The sequence below is a fragment of the Podarcis liolepis genome (genome assembly GCF_965112155.1).
Source record: "Podarcis liolepis genome assembly, chromosome: Z".
In the NCBI taxonomy this organism is placed as follows: Eukaryota; Metazoa; Chordata; class Lepidosauria; order Squamata; family Lacertidae; genus Podarcis; species Podarcis liolepis.
The window spans coordinates 316,380-332,677 of NC_139570.1; the positions used below are offsets into that span (position 1 = coordinate 316,380).

Sequence of the window (16,298 nt, forward strand, 5' to 3'; positions counted from 1 at the left end):
ATATATATGTTGTAAATGGTTCCCATTCTCTTTTAAAGTCTTTTCTATCCTTTTCATGTAATTTATCTGTTAATTTTGCCAGTTCTGCATATCCCATAAGTTTCCCTTGCCATTGTTCTTTCGCTGGTATTTCTTCTGTCTTCCATGCTTGTGCTAATATAATTCTTGCTGCTGTTGTTGCATTTCTAATTTTCTTCTTCTAAATCTTGATCTAAAATTTCTAGGAGGAATGCTTCTGGTTTCTTAAGAAAAGTCTTTTTAAACATTTTCCCCCTAATTCAATATATATCATTCCCCATTTATTTCTAAACCTTTTGCATTCCCACCATATATTATAAAATGTACGGGATGGAGGGACTTTCGAGGAGCCATGGGGCTGGGACTGCCCAGAAGCAGAATCCGCCTGCAATTCAACGAGATGATGATGATAATTGATTAAGGAATGAATGAAAGAAGAATTTATTATGATTTATACCCCGCCCATCCAGCTTGCACAGAACTTGCACACCCCTGAGCCTCTGTTTCCAAAAAGCAAGCTTGACCTTCTGAGAGAGTCCTGGGAGATTTGGCCCCCCAAAACAAGCTCAACAGCTTCAGCTTGGCCCCCTAAAAAAAGCCCAACAGCTTCAGCCCCTTAAAAAAAATCTCAGCAGCTTGGGCCCCCTAAAAAAAGCTGACTGCTGAAAACATGGACAATTCTGTAACTCAACCCCAGGAACAACAACTTTTACATCCTAAGAATGGTTGCGTTATTACGGAGACAGAGGGAGAGCTGATCAAAATTTGTCCCCCACAATGAAGCCAAGCCAATGACGGATTGAGCAGCCGCAATATTTTCTCGTGGAAAATAGCGGGTTGGGCCAACAAACTAGGGGACGAGACATTTTGTGAATACATAACGTGTTTTGATGTGATAACGTTGCAGGAAACCTGGGCAACTGACAACATAGTCCTTGATGGTTACTTTGCCTATGAAATTAAGGCCTCTAAACTGCACGAAAGGGGAAGCCGGGGGGAGGGGAGGGGGCTAGTAACTCTGGTCTCCACTTCCTTGATGTCATAGGTTACTGAGTGTTCAGTTCTCAAGCGCCTGGCGCAGGGGATCACCTTGCACTATGAGTCCAAGAGTATCGTCTCAGCTTGCATTCCACCATACAAAGTACAAGCACAGATTGAGAGTACATGGCATAAATTCCATCGTTTCCTTTACTCTCTTCAAAATAAAAAAATTACTTCCAGTAGCACCTTAAAGACCAACTAAGTTAGTTCTTGGTATGAGCTTTCGTGTGCATGCACACTTCTTCAGATACACTGAAACAGAAGTTTCCAGATCCTTCTATATAGTGAGAAGGTGGGGAGGGGTATTACTCAGAAGGGTGGTGGGAATGGGTGATTGGCAGATAGCTGAGATGAGCCTGTTGACGACTCTTAACGACTGCAATAGGTCTTACAGGAAAAGGCAAGGGGTGAGAAGGTGAGAAATGGCTTAGTCATGTATAATGAGATAAGAATCCAATGTCTTTGTTCAAACCAGGTCTCTCCATGGTTTTAAGTTTGGTAATGAGTTGTAATTCAGCAGCTTCTCTTTCCAGTCTGTTTCTGAAATTCCTTTGTAGTAAAACAGCTACTTTGAGATCTTGTATAGAATGTCCTGGGAGATTGAAGTGTTCTCCTACTGGTTTCTCTGTTTTGTGATTCTTGATGTCAGATTTATGTCCGTTTATTCTTTGGCGTAAGGTTTGGCCTGTTTGTCCAATATAGAGAGCTGAAGGACACTGTTGGCATTTGATGGCATACACAATGTTAGACGATGAGCAATTAAATAGTCCCGAGATGGTATGTGTGATGTTGTTGGGGCCAGTAATGGTGTTGTCCGGGTGTATGTGGCAGCAAAGTTGGCAGCTGGGTTTATTACAGGCTCTGGTGCCAGTGTCGGTGTTAAGTCTGGTTGTAGTATTATTGTGGGTTAGGAGTTGTTTAAGATTGGGTGGCTGTCGGTAGGCAATGAAAGGTATCTTTCTGGTGAGGACCATGTTGGGTAGTTGTCTTCCTATTAGAAAGCCAGTTGTCCCCCAATGTTTCTGCCTAATTTGCAGGGCCAATGGATGAATAGGGGTGTATCTGCGGCTTTCTCCTGCTTAGCTCCTGCTTAGCTCATCAGCGAGCACTGATTTTCAGTATGTTTCTTTGGTGGAGCTGGAAGGGAGGAAGGTTTGGGAGCTCTTCCGTCAGCTCCCGGTGTCCTTTTACTGATAAAAGCTGATAGAAGCTGGGGGTTAATTGATATAAGGTGAAGGATGGTAATTATTTTCCAAGCCGAGCCTCTTTATCAGCCTGTTTTGCTGAAGACGGTCTTACTCACACAGACGGAACTCAGACGGGACTCAGACGGGACTCGAAGAGGACTTGCTTCAGCCCTTTTTCCGGTGCTTCCGATCACCCACCTTGAGTTTTTTCCTTTCCAGTGACGGGGGGGGGGGGGGGCTTCACGGCAGGGAAGTCAGACCAGACCTCTTCCCTTCCCCACTCACTCGTTTTAGAAATATATTCACAGGAAATTCAAATCTCCCCGCCAGTTTTTATGATGAAGATTCGGCAGAACTGTCACTGCTCCCACAATGGAGCCCAGTTACAGTGGAAGAAGTCTATACATTAATTGGGAACCTGAAGAGTGGTAAGGCCCCGGGAAATGACTTTATCCCAGCTGAATTGATCATACCAAATCAGCACTGGTGGGCTCCTCTCCTGGAGGCACTTTTTATTATAGTAAATAACTCTGGCAAAGTACCGTCTAGTTGGAAACATACAATAGTAGCCCCAATCTTTAAGAGAGGACAGCCAAACGTGCCTTCTAATTATAGGCCAATCAGTCTGCTTTCAATAATAGGAAAGCTGTATGCCCGTTTTCTCTGTAATAAACTGACAACTTTTCTAAATGACTATAACATACTATCTGAAGCTCAGGCAGCTTTCTGCAAGAACCACTCAACATCAGACCACTGTCTAATGCTGTCCCTCCTAGCCGAGAAGTACACCAGACCTCGACAGGGAAAACACTTTGTGGCCTTTATGGACCTGAAATCTGCCTTTTGACTCCATCCCCAGATTCCAACTATGGGCCAAATTGCATCTAGCACTGAAGGATAAGCGTCTCCTATACCTCACTAAAGCCCTGCACTGTGGAAGCAATTTGCAGGTTAGGTGTGGGTTGCAGGGCCAGCTCTCAGACTGTATTGAGATGGCCAGGGGAGTGAGACAGGGATGCATTTTGGCCCCTACTTTGTTCAGTTCGTTTCTGAATGACTTAGAAGCAAGCTTAATGGACCCTGATGGCCATGTTCCAAAAATAGGGACGAGAAAGACCCCTCTCTTGCTGTATGCGGATGACGTGGCCATCCTCTCCCGAACCAGACCTGGCCTGAACTATCAACTAAGGAAATTCTGAGACTACTGCTCTGGTAATGGGTTATCCATCAGTTATGAAAAATCTAAAGTCCTGGTGTTTGAGAAGAGATTCTCCCTGAGTAAATGGGTACTGGACGGTCACAAACTAGAGCAGACCAAATTCTTCCGGTACCTAGGGCTTCTGTTCCATTATTCCAAGTCCTGGAAAAATCATTGGCAGACCGCCTATCAAAAGGCAGAGGTAAGCAAACTGGCTATACTTCAATTCTTTTATACAAGGGGAGACCATTATGTTCCATCAGCCATTAAGGTATTTAATGCAAAATCTGTCTCTCAACTCCTCTACGCCTCAAACGCCTGGTTCAATGGCTCATTCTCCAGGTTCAATGGCTTCCAGGCAAAGTTTCTCCGGTCCAAATTGTGTTCCAAATGCAATACTATTTTTCAAAACCGGTGAATTTCCTCTATCAACTAAAGCATGGTGGGCTGGCCTGAGATACTAGCTCAAGATCTGTGTCTTTGGCCTAGGGAAGGGCTTCCATACCTAAACAACGAGGAGTTTGCCAGCTCATAGATGAAAATGATGGTTAGAAAAGCCACTTGGCTTGGTATGCCACCTTCTCTCCTGTACCATCTGGGCTATGATACTGCCTTTGAATCTCTGAGGCAAAGCCTCTGGGCAAAGCCTCTCCGATCGCAATCTCATGTTATCTGCGGCCCATTAGAAGTAGGAATTCACTATGGGTTCGAGTTTCAGACACCTGCATGTCTTAGAAATTTGTCTGTACCAACATACCGGCGTCTTTTCACCAAAGCCAGATTAAATGTATTCCCATCAGAAGTGTTAAGCGCCAGACTGAGAGGTGTTGTTGTTGTTGTTTAGTCGTGTCCGACCCTTCGTGACCCCATGGACCAGAGCACGCCAGGCACTTCTGTCTTCCACTGCCTCCCACAGTTTGGTCCAACTCATGCTGGTAGCTTCGAGAACACTATCCAACCATCTTGTCCTCTGTCATCCCCTTCTCCTTGTGCCCTCCATCTTTCCCAACATCAGGGTCTTTTCCAGGGAGTCTTCTCATGAGGTGGCCAAAGTCTTGGAGCCTCGGCTTCAGGATCTGTCCTTCCAGTGAGCACTCAGGGCTGATTTCCTTCAGAATGGATAGGTTTGATCTTCTTGCAGTCCATGGGACTCTCAACACTCTCCTCCAGCACCATAATTCAAAAGCAGCCATTCTTTGGCGATCAGCCTTCTTTATGGTTCAGCTCTCACTTCCATACATTGCTACTTGGAAAACCATAGCTTTTACTATATGGACCTTTGTTGGCAAGGTGATGTCTCTACTTTTTAAGATGCTGTCTAGGTTTGTCATTGCTTTTCTCCCAAGGAGCAGGTGTCTTTTAATTTCACCATCTGCAGTGATCATGGAGCCCAAGAAAGTAAAATCTCTCACTGCCTCCAGACTGAGAGGTATTCCTTATCAAAATAGGATCTGTGTGCGCTCTCAGGACGTCGACTGCATGAGGCATATTTTATTGCATTGTGGACAATATGATCAAGCTAGGGAACTATAGATTAAACCACTATTGGAAATCGGCTGGGTCAATCTGAAGCCTACTATATCAGATACCTTCTGGACGACAAGTCCAATGATATCACAGTGGCCGTGGCAAAGTTTCTTTCAGTAGTCATACAAATCAAAGATCAACATACCCATGACTAGACAAATAACGCTTCGGTCTCCCTTCTCTGGGGGGTTGTCTGTATGAATCTATTTTATTCTGAATCCATGTTATGGGTCGTTGGACCGCAATAAAGATGATGATAATAAAAAAGCGCAACAGCTTCAGCTCCCCCCAAAAAGCTCAACAGTTTGGCTCCCTAAAATGAGGAGGAGGAAGAGGAGGAGGAGAAGAATTTTTATTTGTACCCCACCCTCCCCGTCCAGAGCCGGGATCAGAGTGGCTGCTATCATATCAATAATACAATGTCCATAAAAAGAAGCAATTGATCAATTAAAATGCACCCCAAAATTAATTCAAATAAAGTTAAAAGGGGACAAATGGCCGTCCTCAGGTTAAAATGGAAAGTGGTTAATACTCACCAGAACAAACTGTTTTCCCCAATATTATAAGGACCTGTGAGCCTCCTTGTTATTCTACAAAGAGAAAATGAGTCTAAAAAAAAGCTCCACAACTTCTGGTCGATCCAATGGGCAGTGTTGTGTTTTGTTTTAATAGTGGAAATAGATTTCAGTCCCTTGGAAGTTGGACATGCCCGCTTTAAATCTTTTAAGAGTTCATTGTAATCTATAGCAACTTGGATGCAAATTAAATAAAAAGGACTTACTTCATAAAATAGCACCATTCGCAAATAATCAAATTAAGCACTCCAGGATAAAACAGCACGGAATAAAGTCAGGTGTAAAGTATTCCAGGTAGAGGGCCTTCTCGGTGCTGGCGCCCACACTGTGGAATGCCCTCCCATCAGATATTGAGGAAATAAACAACTATCTGACTTTTAAAAGACAGCTGATGTTTTTAAAGTTTGATGTTTTATTCTGTTTTCGATGTTCTGTTGAGAGTCGTCCAGAGTGGCTGGGGAAACCCAGCCAGATGGACGTGGTAGAAATAATAAATTATTGTTATTGTTATTGTTACTGTTATTGTTAATATTTATCCACAGGCTCCTTCACAAGCGCTTTCTCTATGGGGAAGCTAAGTTACTAGCTAAGCTATTATTATTATTATTATTATTATTATTATTATTATTCAGAGCAGCATAATTAATATGAATCTAAAATATTAGCTTAAAGATTTCAAGATAAAACATTTCAAGAGAGGTCAAGTATAGATTGCACACATTTAATGCAGCAAAGTTAAAAAAATCTTAAGGCTTAAAACAATATCATTACTGAAGTAGTCTAATATAAAGTGCATATTTAAAACAGCACGATTGGCAAAAGAATGAAATATCACCTGAAGCATAAAAGAGATCTGCTGCTAATACTGCCAGCGTTGTGAGCAGCAACTGTGGAACTGGGTCTGTGATGAGAGACAGCCAAGATAGTAACTTTTAAACAAAAGTTATTTAAAAAAATTTTTGATTTCATTGTAGACAATTTCCCAATAATTCTTTATAATTTTGTAATCCCACCCCATCTGAAAAATGTCCCTTCTATTGTTTTGCATTTCCAACACTTGCTTTCCTTTGCTAATTTAACTGGAGCTAAATACCATCTAGACATCCTTTTCATATAATTTTCTTTAACCGCCACACATGCTGTCAATTTTATCTCATCCTTCCATCGTTTTCCTCATTCCTCCATCTGGATATTGTGTCCCATCTCTTGTGCCCATTTAATCGTAACCGATTCACCCCACCCCACCTCTATATGTAACCCATTTAGTGCCCATATTTATCCCCCCCCACGCTGTTGTTTCTAATGTTTCTAATAGGACACCATGGTGTCCTCTATTTACAATAAATAAAAGTTCTTGCCTATTGATTGGGTTCATGTCCAATCACCAAAGGCAGAAGTTGCCCCAGTGAAATCAATGAGAGACAGCCAATATGGTCAATAAATAAATGTTCTGGACTATTGATTGGGTTCTGATCTGACGCTGCATTGTGTTGAGTCAAAGCTCTGCCCCTTGAGCTTCCTTCCGATCTTTCCTTTCTGGCTTCTCTTTCAGATCAACAACAAGGCGGCGACGGGTGAGGAGGTGCCACGCACCATCATAGTCACCACCCGCTCCCAGTACGGGCTGCCGGAGGACTCTGTCGTCTACTGCAACTTCAACCAGCTTTACAAGATTGACCCAGCCACCCTGCAGATGTGGGCCAATGTGAGTAGCTCCCTGCGGCGAATCAGAAGTCACACTGGGCGCCCACTTGGGAGGACCCACTCCTCTTAGTGCATGTTCTGGAAGCTGGGCAATAGGGGCAGTACAGGATTCCTTTTGGTGTACCGATCTCCCTGCTGCACCAAGATTCCCTGGCCAAGCTGATTCAGGTCGTGGTGGATGTTCTCCTGGAGACGCCTAGTTTGGTTCCCCTCTGCAAGGAGGCGCTACTGATTCGGATGGTCCTCCCCTGCCACCTAATGGATCCAAATGATTTCCAGAGAGTGGTAGAGGGTGCTTTATCCCATGCTGATGGCCTTTCAGCTGATTCCCTGGGGGGCTGCTGGAATGCGGAGTTAATCAGGGCTATCAACTGCCTGGCTCCGAAGCGCCCTCTCTGATTGCATGGAGCCCGGACAGCCCCATGGTTTTCCCCAGAGCTGAGGCTGATGTAACAGTCGCTGAGACGGCTAGAGCGCCGGTGGCAGAAAACTCATTCTGAATCGGACCAGACACGGCTTAGAGCTCAACGTCGAGCCTACTGAGTGGTGACGGTGAAGAGGACTTACTTCACCGCCCCATTGCATCTGCAGAAAACAGCAGGAGGAGACTCAGGTGGTTCACAATTTCACAGAACCACCTTTGCCACCGGGGCCTGGGAAAGACCCCAAGATCTCCTGCAATGATTTTGGAAAGTTTTTTGCAGATAAAGTCACTCAGATTCAGAAAGGGATAGGCTCCACTGTGGGATCAAGGATGGGGCAGGAGAGAGTTAAGAGTCCTGTCTAGTCGGGTTGTATGAATCAATTCCAATCTGTTCCACTTGCTTGGACGAGTGAAACCAACCACCTGTCTCCTTGATCCTTGCCCATCCTGGCTCATAAAAGCGAGCTGGGAAGAGCTAGGCAATGGGATCCACTGGGTGGCAAATGCTTCCCTCTGTGAGGGCCACTAAAAGAGGCAGTCATTAAACCGCTTCTTAAAAAACATATTTGGACCTGGCCAATATGGCCAACTAGCGCCCAGTTTCAAATCTTCCATTCTTGGGCAAGGGGATTGAGTGGGTGGTTGCAGAACAACTCCAGGCATGCCTGGAGGATGCAGACCATTTGGATCCTTTCCAATCGGGATTCAGGCCTCATCATGGGACTGAAATTGCCTTGGTTGCACCGATCAAAGATCTCCAGCGGGCTAGGGACAAAGGTGTTTCTCCTTGCTGATGTAGACAGATTCCTCTGAGCTGGAAGGCCCACCACTTGCCCCCTTGACCTGTGCCTGTCCTGGCTGATTAGAGCATTTCCAGACGAGGTGCAGCCCCCCGGGTGAGATCATCAATCTGGCACAGGGACTTTCCCAGGGGAGTTGAAGGAAACAATGGTGTGTCTCCTCTTAAAGAAAACATCTCTAGATCCTTTAGATCTATCCAATTACCGCCCGGTTTCGAATCTTCCGTACCTAGGTAAGGTAATTGAGAGAGCGGTTACCGAACATTTTGGTAGGTTTCTGGATGAAACATCCAGGAAGGGAGTTATCGCTGCGGCACTCCTTGTTGTGTGGAGTGCCGCAGGGCACAATCCTTTCCCCGATGCTTTTCAATATCTTTATGCGCCCCCTTGCCCAGATTGTCCGGAGTTTAGGGCTGAGTTGTCGTCAATATGCTGATGACACCCAGCTTTATCTGTCAATGGACGGCCATCCTGTCTCAGCCCCAGACACACTGACCAGATGCTTGGAAGCCGTGGCTGGGTGGCTGCGTGGGAGCCAGTTGAAGTTAAATCCTTCGAAGACAGAGGTCCTCTGGCTGGGTCAGGACAACATGGGGTTGGGGGGCCAACTCCCATCTCTTGCGGGGGCACAATTAGTGCCAGAGCCTTCTGTCAAGAGCTTGGGTGTAACCTTCGATGCCTCTCTTTCCATGGAGGCACAGGTTGCAGCCACAGCAAAGGTGGCATTTTTCCACCTCCGCCGTATTAAGGAATTGGTTCCTTACCTTTCTCGCCCTGATCTGGCCACAGTGATCCATGCAACAGTCACCTCCAGGCTTGATTATTTTAACTCGCTCTATGCCCTTGAAGCTGACCCAGAAACTCCAGTAGGTGCAGAATGCCGCGGCGAGGCTCCTTATGGGGTCCTCGCCATGGGATCACATTCAGCCACTGCACTGGCTCCCGGTGGAGTACAGGGTCAGGTTTAAGGTGATGGTTTTGACCTTTAAAGTCCTATGTGGCCTAGAACCCTCGTACCTACAGGACCGGCTCTCCTGGTATGCCCCGCAGAGGACCTTAAGATCTACAAATAACAACACTTTGGAGGTCCCGAGCCACAAGGTGGTTAGATTGGTCTCAACTAGGGCCAGGGCCTTTTCAGCTCTAGCCCCGACTTGGTGGAACGCTCTGTCACAAGAGACAAGAGGGATATGACATCTTTCCGCAGGGCCTGCAAGACGTAGCTGTTCCGCCTGGCCTTCGGCTTAGACTCACTCTGACACCTTGTATGGGATTTTGCATATAAATTTTCCCGTGGCTTTTTTTGCTGGCCCATCCAGCATGGATAGCTAGCTCGGGTGAATAGCTGATGTTTCATCCCTTTATAGTCTTGATTTATGGGCTTCTACTAAAATGAGGCTGTATTTTAAGCCCTATTTTAATTAATTGGGGTTTTTTCTATTACATTTTATTGTAATTTATATTTGGTGTTAGCCGCCCTGAGCCTGGCCCTGGCCAATGAGGGTGGGGTATAAATAATTTATTATTATTATTTATTGGTTCTGCTGCATCTCTCGGCGGACTTTGATACCATCGGCCATAACATCCTTCTGGACCATCTAGAGGGGCTGGGAGCTGGGGGCACTGTTATACAGTGGTTCTGCTCCTTCCTCCTGGGCTACATCCAGAAATTGGGGGGGGGGGGAATGAGCATTCAGACCCCTGGGCTCTCACTTGTGGGGTGCCTCTTCCCCCATGCTTTTTAACATTGATATGAATGCACCAGGAGAGATCACCAGGGGATTTGGGGCTGGGTGTTTCCATCAGTATGTGGATGATACCCAGCTCTACCTCTCCTTCATATCTGAACCAGTGAAGGTCCTGTGTGAGTGTCTGGAGGCGGTTGGAGGATGGATGGTGGCTAACGGATTGAGGTTGAATCCTGACAAGACAGAAGTCCTGTTCTTAGGGGACAGGGGAGAGGCTGGTGTGGAGGACTCCCTGGTTCTGAACGGGGTAACTGTCCCTGAAGGACTAGGTGCGCAGCCTGGGAGTCATTTTGGACTCACCTCTGTCCATGGAGGCGCAGATCCATTCTGTGTCCAGGGCAGCTCCGTCTGGGACACAGGCTAAGACCCCACCTGAAGGAGCATCTCCACCCTGGACTCCGGGGTCCCTCACCCAAGGTCCTTCTGGTGGTTCCCTCCCTGCGAGAAGTGAGGTTACAGGGAACCAGACAGAGGGCCTTCTCAGTGGTGGCTCCCTCTCCCATCAGGTGTCAAAGAAATAAACTATCAGACATTTAGGAGACATCTGAAGGCATCCCTCTTTAGGGAAGCTTTTAATGTTTGATGTTTTATTCTGTTTAATATTTGGTTGGGAGCCACCCAGAGTGGCTGGGGAAACCCGGCCGGATGAGCGGGGTAGAAATAATAAATTATTATTGTTATTGTTAATGTTATTGCTATTACTTGCAGATTCTGAAACGTGTCCCAAACAGCGTCCTGTGGCTGCTGCGTTTCCCAGCTGTGGGGGAACCAAACATCCAGCAGTATGCGCAGAACATGGGCCTCCCCCAGAACCGGATCATCTTCTCTCCAGTCGCTCCCAAAGAGGAGCATGTGAGGAGGGGGCAGCTGGCCGACGTCTGCCTGGACACCCCCCTTTGCAATGGCCACACCACCGGGATGGATGTCCTCTGGGCTGGAACCCCCATGGTGACCATGCCAGGTGAGATGGCGGCTCAAGTCGATATTGTGATGATTACGATGGTTATGCATATTGTTCTGGTATTGGGTGCCGAGACACGTTGCTTTGAGTTGGACCTGGGATTCCCACCAGGGGGGTGTTCTGGGGGGTTGTCAGGAGGTTGGCCTATGTATCCCAAGGGCTTGGTTGTGAGCCAGATGGTTACGCTAGTGGGAAGGAAGGAAGACTTGGGTTATCCAGTTTGGACAATGGGCCCTTCTACTTGGGCCCTTCCCTTAATCCACCAAGAAGATGTTCCTCAACAACAGGGGTCTGCAAACTTTGTCAGCAGGGATTAGGGATAGGGCTTAGGGTTAGGGGGTTAGAAATAGGGATAGGGGCTAGAGATAGGAGTTAGGGATAGAGGATAGGGCAGGGGTCAGCAAACTTTTTCAGCAGGGGGCTGGTCCACTGTCCCTCATACCTTGTGGGGGTCCGGAATATATTTTGGAAAAAAGAAATGAACGAATTCCTATTCCCCACAAATCATCCAGAGATGCATTTGAAATAAAAGAACACATTCTACTCGTGTCAAAACACATGTCCGCGGGCCGGAGTAAGAAGGCGATTGGGCTGGATCCAGCCCCTGGCACTTAGTTTGCTCAACAAGATGAGGACAGACCATGCTTGCAACGGAGCTTTGTATGACCTGCTGCCCTCCATTTTGCAGGGGAAACCCTCGCCTCACGCGTCGCTGCCTCCCAGCTCTCTTGCCTCGGGTGCCCCGAGCTCATCGCGAAGAGTCGACAGGAATACGAAGACGTCGCCGTGAAACTGGGGACCGATCCAGAATAGTAAGTAGACATGCAACTGGGGTTGGGAGAGGCTGCGGCGTTGGTTGTGCAGCTCACGAAACCCGAAGGTAGCATTCAGCATCATGTTTCTTTGGAGAAAAATCTTCCTAGAATACAGTGGCACCTTGGTGCTCAAACACCTTGGCACTCAAAACGACCCAGAAGCTAAACGCTGCAAACTCAGAAGGAAGTGTATCTGAAGAAGTGTGCATGCACACGAAAGCTCATACCAAGAACTAACTTAGTTGGTCTTTAAGGTGCTACTGGAAGGAATTTTTTTTATTTTGACTATGGCAGACCAACACGGCTACCTATCTGTAATCAGAAGGAAGTGTTCTGGTTTGTGGACTTTTTCTGGAAGCCAAACGTACTCCGTTTTGAGTGCCACGCTTCCAATTTCAGTGCCACGCTTCCATTTGCAAAGAGCAGTTGCTAAAGACAGGCACTCATTGAGACATGCTCTTTGCGTACTTCATTATTATTATTGTTATTGTTATCATCATCATCAACAACAACAGTTTGCAAAGAGCAGGTGCTAAAGACAGGCATTTTGTACGTGGATAGTGCCGAGGGTGGACTGGCAATTGGTTGTTGCTGCAAAAATGGGGGGCGTCTCATAGACAGAAAAATAATACGGTATATAAGATTTTATGGACGTGCATGAACACGTATATTAGAAAGGAACCAAGAGGGGAGATTCCTTTTGGGAATCGTAAAATCCTTGTTTTACAGAAAGGTTCCACCTTGCTGGCGTCCTCTTAATTTGGACAATTGGAGGAATGTTTCCTTTTTGCAATAATAAATATATAAGTATTAGAATGGAACTGAGGGGGGAGCGGAGGGAGGTTGACCCCACCCAAATTACCGTTTAATTTGTTTGTGATTTCCCGTTTTTTCCTTTTCTTTTCAGGAAAATCAATGAAATGTTGATTAATAAATGGATTACTAATAATTAATTAATTAATAATAAACTAACGTTTTTCTCATGTAGCCTGAAGAAGATCCGCGGCAAGGTGTGGAAGCAGAGGATATCCAGCCCCCTCTTCAACACCAAGCAGTACACCCTGGAACTGGAGCGGCTCTACCTCCTGATGTGGGACCACTTCTCCGCCGGCCACAAACCAGACCACATCCTCAAGCCCGCCGAGACTGGGGAATCAGCCTAAAGATCTGGAGCCACGGAATATAAATCCTTTAGGATATGTCCCTCCTTCTGGAGCAGAGGGAAGCAGGAGCCAAGGATGTGATTTGGGTGGCAACTGGTGACTCTAGTTCTTGCATGACGGGGAGGCCAGCAATTTCCGACCCCCTGAAAAAACCCTCTTTTCTGGATCTTCTTGCCGCGGGGAGGCGTGAACGGATGGTCAGTTGATTTGGATTTCCCATGAACAAGTCTCTTTTCTCCCCCCCCTCCCTTCCTACACAAATCTGGAGCTTTTAATGATAACGTTGTTAAGAATTCCTCTTGGTCCATCAGTGGCTCTCTCTTAACAGCATTTTAAGTCCGCATCCTTCTTCCAAGGTTGATGGAAGGGATAAACGCGCCGCAGCTTTTACGGGTTTTATAAACCACTCAAACCAACATCCGCTTTCTTAATCTTGGACTTCTCTCTGGGGCTACTGTTGTTTGTTTTTTGCTTCAATTTATGCCGGGTCGACTGTGCAGAAAAAGCAAGCACAATTTAAGACCTAAAGTTTTGTTTCTTTCAGCTTCAATTCACGCCGGGTCGATTGCACGGAAAAAGCAAATGCAATTTAAGACGTAAAGTTTTGGCTTTTTCAGCTTCAATTCACACTGGGTTGACTGCGCCAAAAAAATGCGTAAAGTGGGGGGGAGGATAGCAACCCGGTGCCAAACCGCGCATCCTTCCAGGGAGGCATCAAATTATGTACAGAGGCGCAGGCCTGCACACCGCCATCAAGGCTGAAAACTGAATAGAAGAGTGTTGGTTTTTGCCCAGGTTGGCGCATTCGGACGTGCGCTTCTCAGTTGATGGAACAATTATGTGCTGGGCCGACGGCGCTTTGACTTTGTCAAATGCAGCTCTTCCAGGTAAGTATGGGTTTCCGCCTCCACTTCGGCAAGCTTTTTGGAAATATCACGGTCGAGCGCAAACCTCCTTTTTCACATCCAAAGTATCGCTGACCAGCTTTTAGCCCATAAAATGATTGATTGGAGGGCAAAGCTTGATGGGTTGTTTTCCAAATTGCTTCCCTGCCCAACGCCGAAAAGATTAAGAGTGGTGCATTTTCTGTGCTCGCAGTGGTGCTGCACATGGATCCGTGCCAATAATTTATATCTGTGGCCGGCCTCACGCGCCTTTCGTTGTATTCCGAATTTGGTCCTCAGGTACGGCGCCCTGAGCTGTGCTTAAACCTTTGCAGTTCCCTTTGTTTGGGCTTAATATGGGCTGGATTATATCAATTATTCATATATAGATATCAGCAAGAAGCATTTAGTCGCCCGAGCCCTGGGGTCAACCCTTAAATCTTTGCAGCGCCAGTTGCCTTCGTTTGGGCTTAATATGGGCTGGATTGTATCGATGATCTTTATATAGATAATATCAGCAAGAAGCATTTGTCCCGGGCCCTGAGGTTAAATCTTCAATCTTTGCAGCGCCAGTTCCCTTCATTTGTGCTTATTATGGGCTGGGTTATATCGATTCTCTAGATATAGATAATAATATTGAAGAGAAGCATTTAGTTGCCCCCGTGCCCGGCGATTTCTTTCATGGCGAAGAATTCTGAATTTTGCCGCCGGTGGAGAAAGGCTACACATCTACTTGGGAGTAAACTAGGGAGTTGAGCTTTCGCTTTCAGTCCGGAGATTAGGGAGTTGAGCTTTTGCTTTTCGCCAGAAGAAGATGTCCTGAAAAGGTTAACCACTGTGTGTAGTTTTTAAAAAGGCGAGGGAAGAAGGGGTCTTTCCTCCCGTTGTGTTTCTTTCTGCTTGCTCACTGTAACGGCTTCTATTTCCAGATAAGTGTCGGACAAATAAAAATGAAAATCACTGACTTGGAGCGTTTGTTTTTTCGAGTTTCCTTATTAGTGCGGTTATTGGATTCATTCTTCAAAACGAGAGGCTGCTTGGCAAAGGAGCGTGCCCCAAAACCAGCCCATAAAAATCATCATAATCTAATAATAATAATAATAATAATTTATACCCCACCCATCTGGCTGGGTTTCCTCAGCCACTTTGGGCGACTCCCTACCGAATAATAATAATATGTTGTTGTTGTTGTTGTTGTTGTTACTACTTATTCTCCAGCCACTCTGGGTGGTTTCCAACAAAGATTAAAAATACATTAAAACGCCAGTCATTAAAAACTTTCCTAAACAGGGCTACCTTGAGATATTACTATTATAGGTGCTTTATTTTTTTTAAAGGGTTAGGGTGGACGGGGGGCTGGTCCACTGTCCCTCAGACCTTGTGGGGGGCCATACTATATTTTGAAATAATAATAATGATGATGACGATGAACAAATTCCTATGCCCCACAAATCACCCAGAGATGCATTTTAAATAAAAGGACACATTCTACTTGTGTCAAAACACGCTGATTCCCGGACCATCCGCGGGCTGGATTGAGAAAGCGATTGGGCCAGATCCAGCCCCCAGGCCTTAGTTTGCCTACCCATGTCTTAGACCTTATAATTCTCATAACAGCAGAATGGTGCGGGGTGCTATTTTTGCAATATTTGTAGGAGCTGATCCAGGCTCGCAGAGAAGAGGAGGAGAAGAAGAAGAAATTAATTAATGTGAAGGAGGAGGAGGAGGAGGAGGAATTAATTAATGTTATACCCCAGCCAAGACTGGGCTCAAATATATAATACATTAAAAACACAATATCAAATGATTATTTTAAAAAACATAATATCAAATGATTAGTTTAAAATACAGTTTGACTCACATTGGAAATCAAAACCAAATTAAATGGGAAACCACTACGCATAACTGTTGGGGTAAGGAATTAAAAGTTCACCAGGTTTATGCTGTTTTTTGTGGGGCATAGGAATTCGTTCATTATTTCCCCCAAAAAAAATCTAGTCCGGCCCCCCACAAGGTCCAAGGGACAGTGGACTTGCCCCCCTGCTGAAAAAGTTTGCTGACCCCTGCTATATGCAATCACATCAGCTGGAAGAACGGGAAAGGAAATCACACACATGGGGATGCGAAAAAGTTTTTTTTAAAAAAATATTTAGCAGCATCCATGAAGAATTAAAAGAATATGGGGGGGGGGTTGGGGACATTCTTTCTCAGCATAGTTGGAAAGGAGGTTACTACAAGATAGAAAACTAGTCC

General features: G+C 45.8%; 1 protein-coding gene across 2 annotated transcripts in view; it reads left to right on the top strand.

Moving 5' to 3' along the window:
* The window catches only part of LOC310698757 (UDP-N-acetylglucosamine--peptide N-acetylglucosaminyltransferase 110 kDa subunit), a 77,918-nt gene extending 62,909 nt beyond the window's left edge, over positions 1-15,009 (top strand). For both annotated transcript variants that reach the window (XM_083486302.1, XM_083486301.1), the window contains exons 19-22: positions 7,099-7,251; positions 10,931-11,183; positions 11,872-11,995; positions 12,987-15,009. In XM_083486302.1, the coding sequence (XP_083342428.1) occupies positions 7,099-7,251; positions 10,931-11,183; positions 11,872-11,995; positions 12,987-13,161 (705 nt within the window). In that variant the 3' untranslated portion in view covers positions 13,162-15,009. The remainder of the gene's footprint in view (positions 1-7,098; positions 7,252-10,930; positions 11,184-11,871; positions 11,996-12,986) is intronic.
* Positions 15,010-16,298: the final 1,289 nt, after the last annotated feature.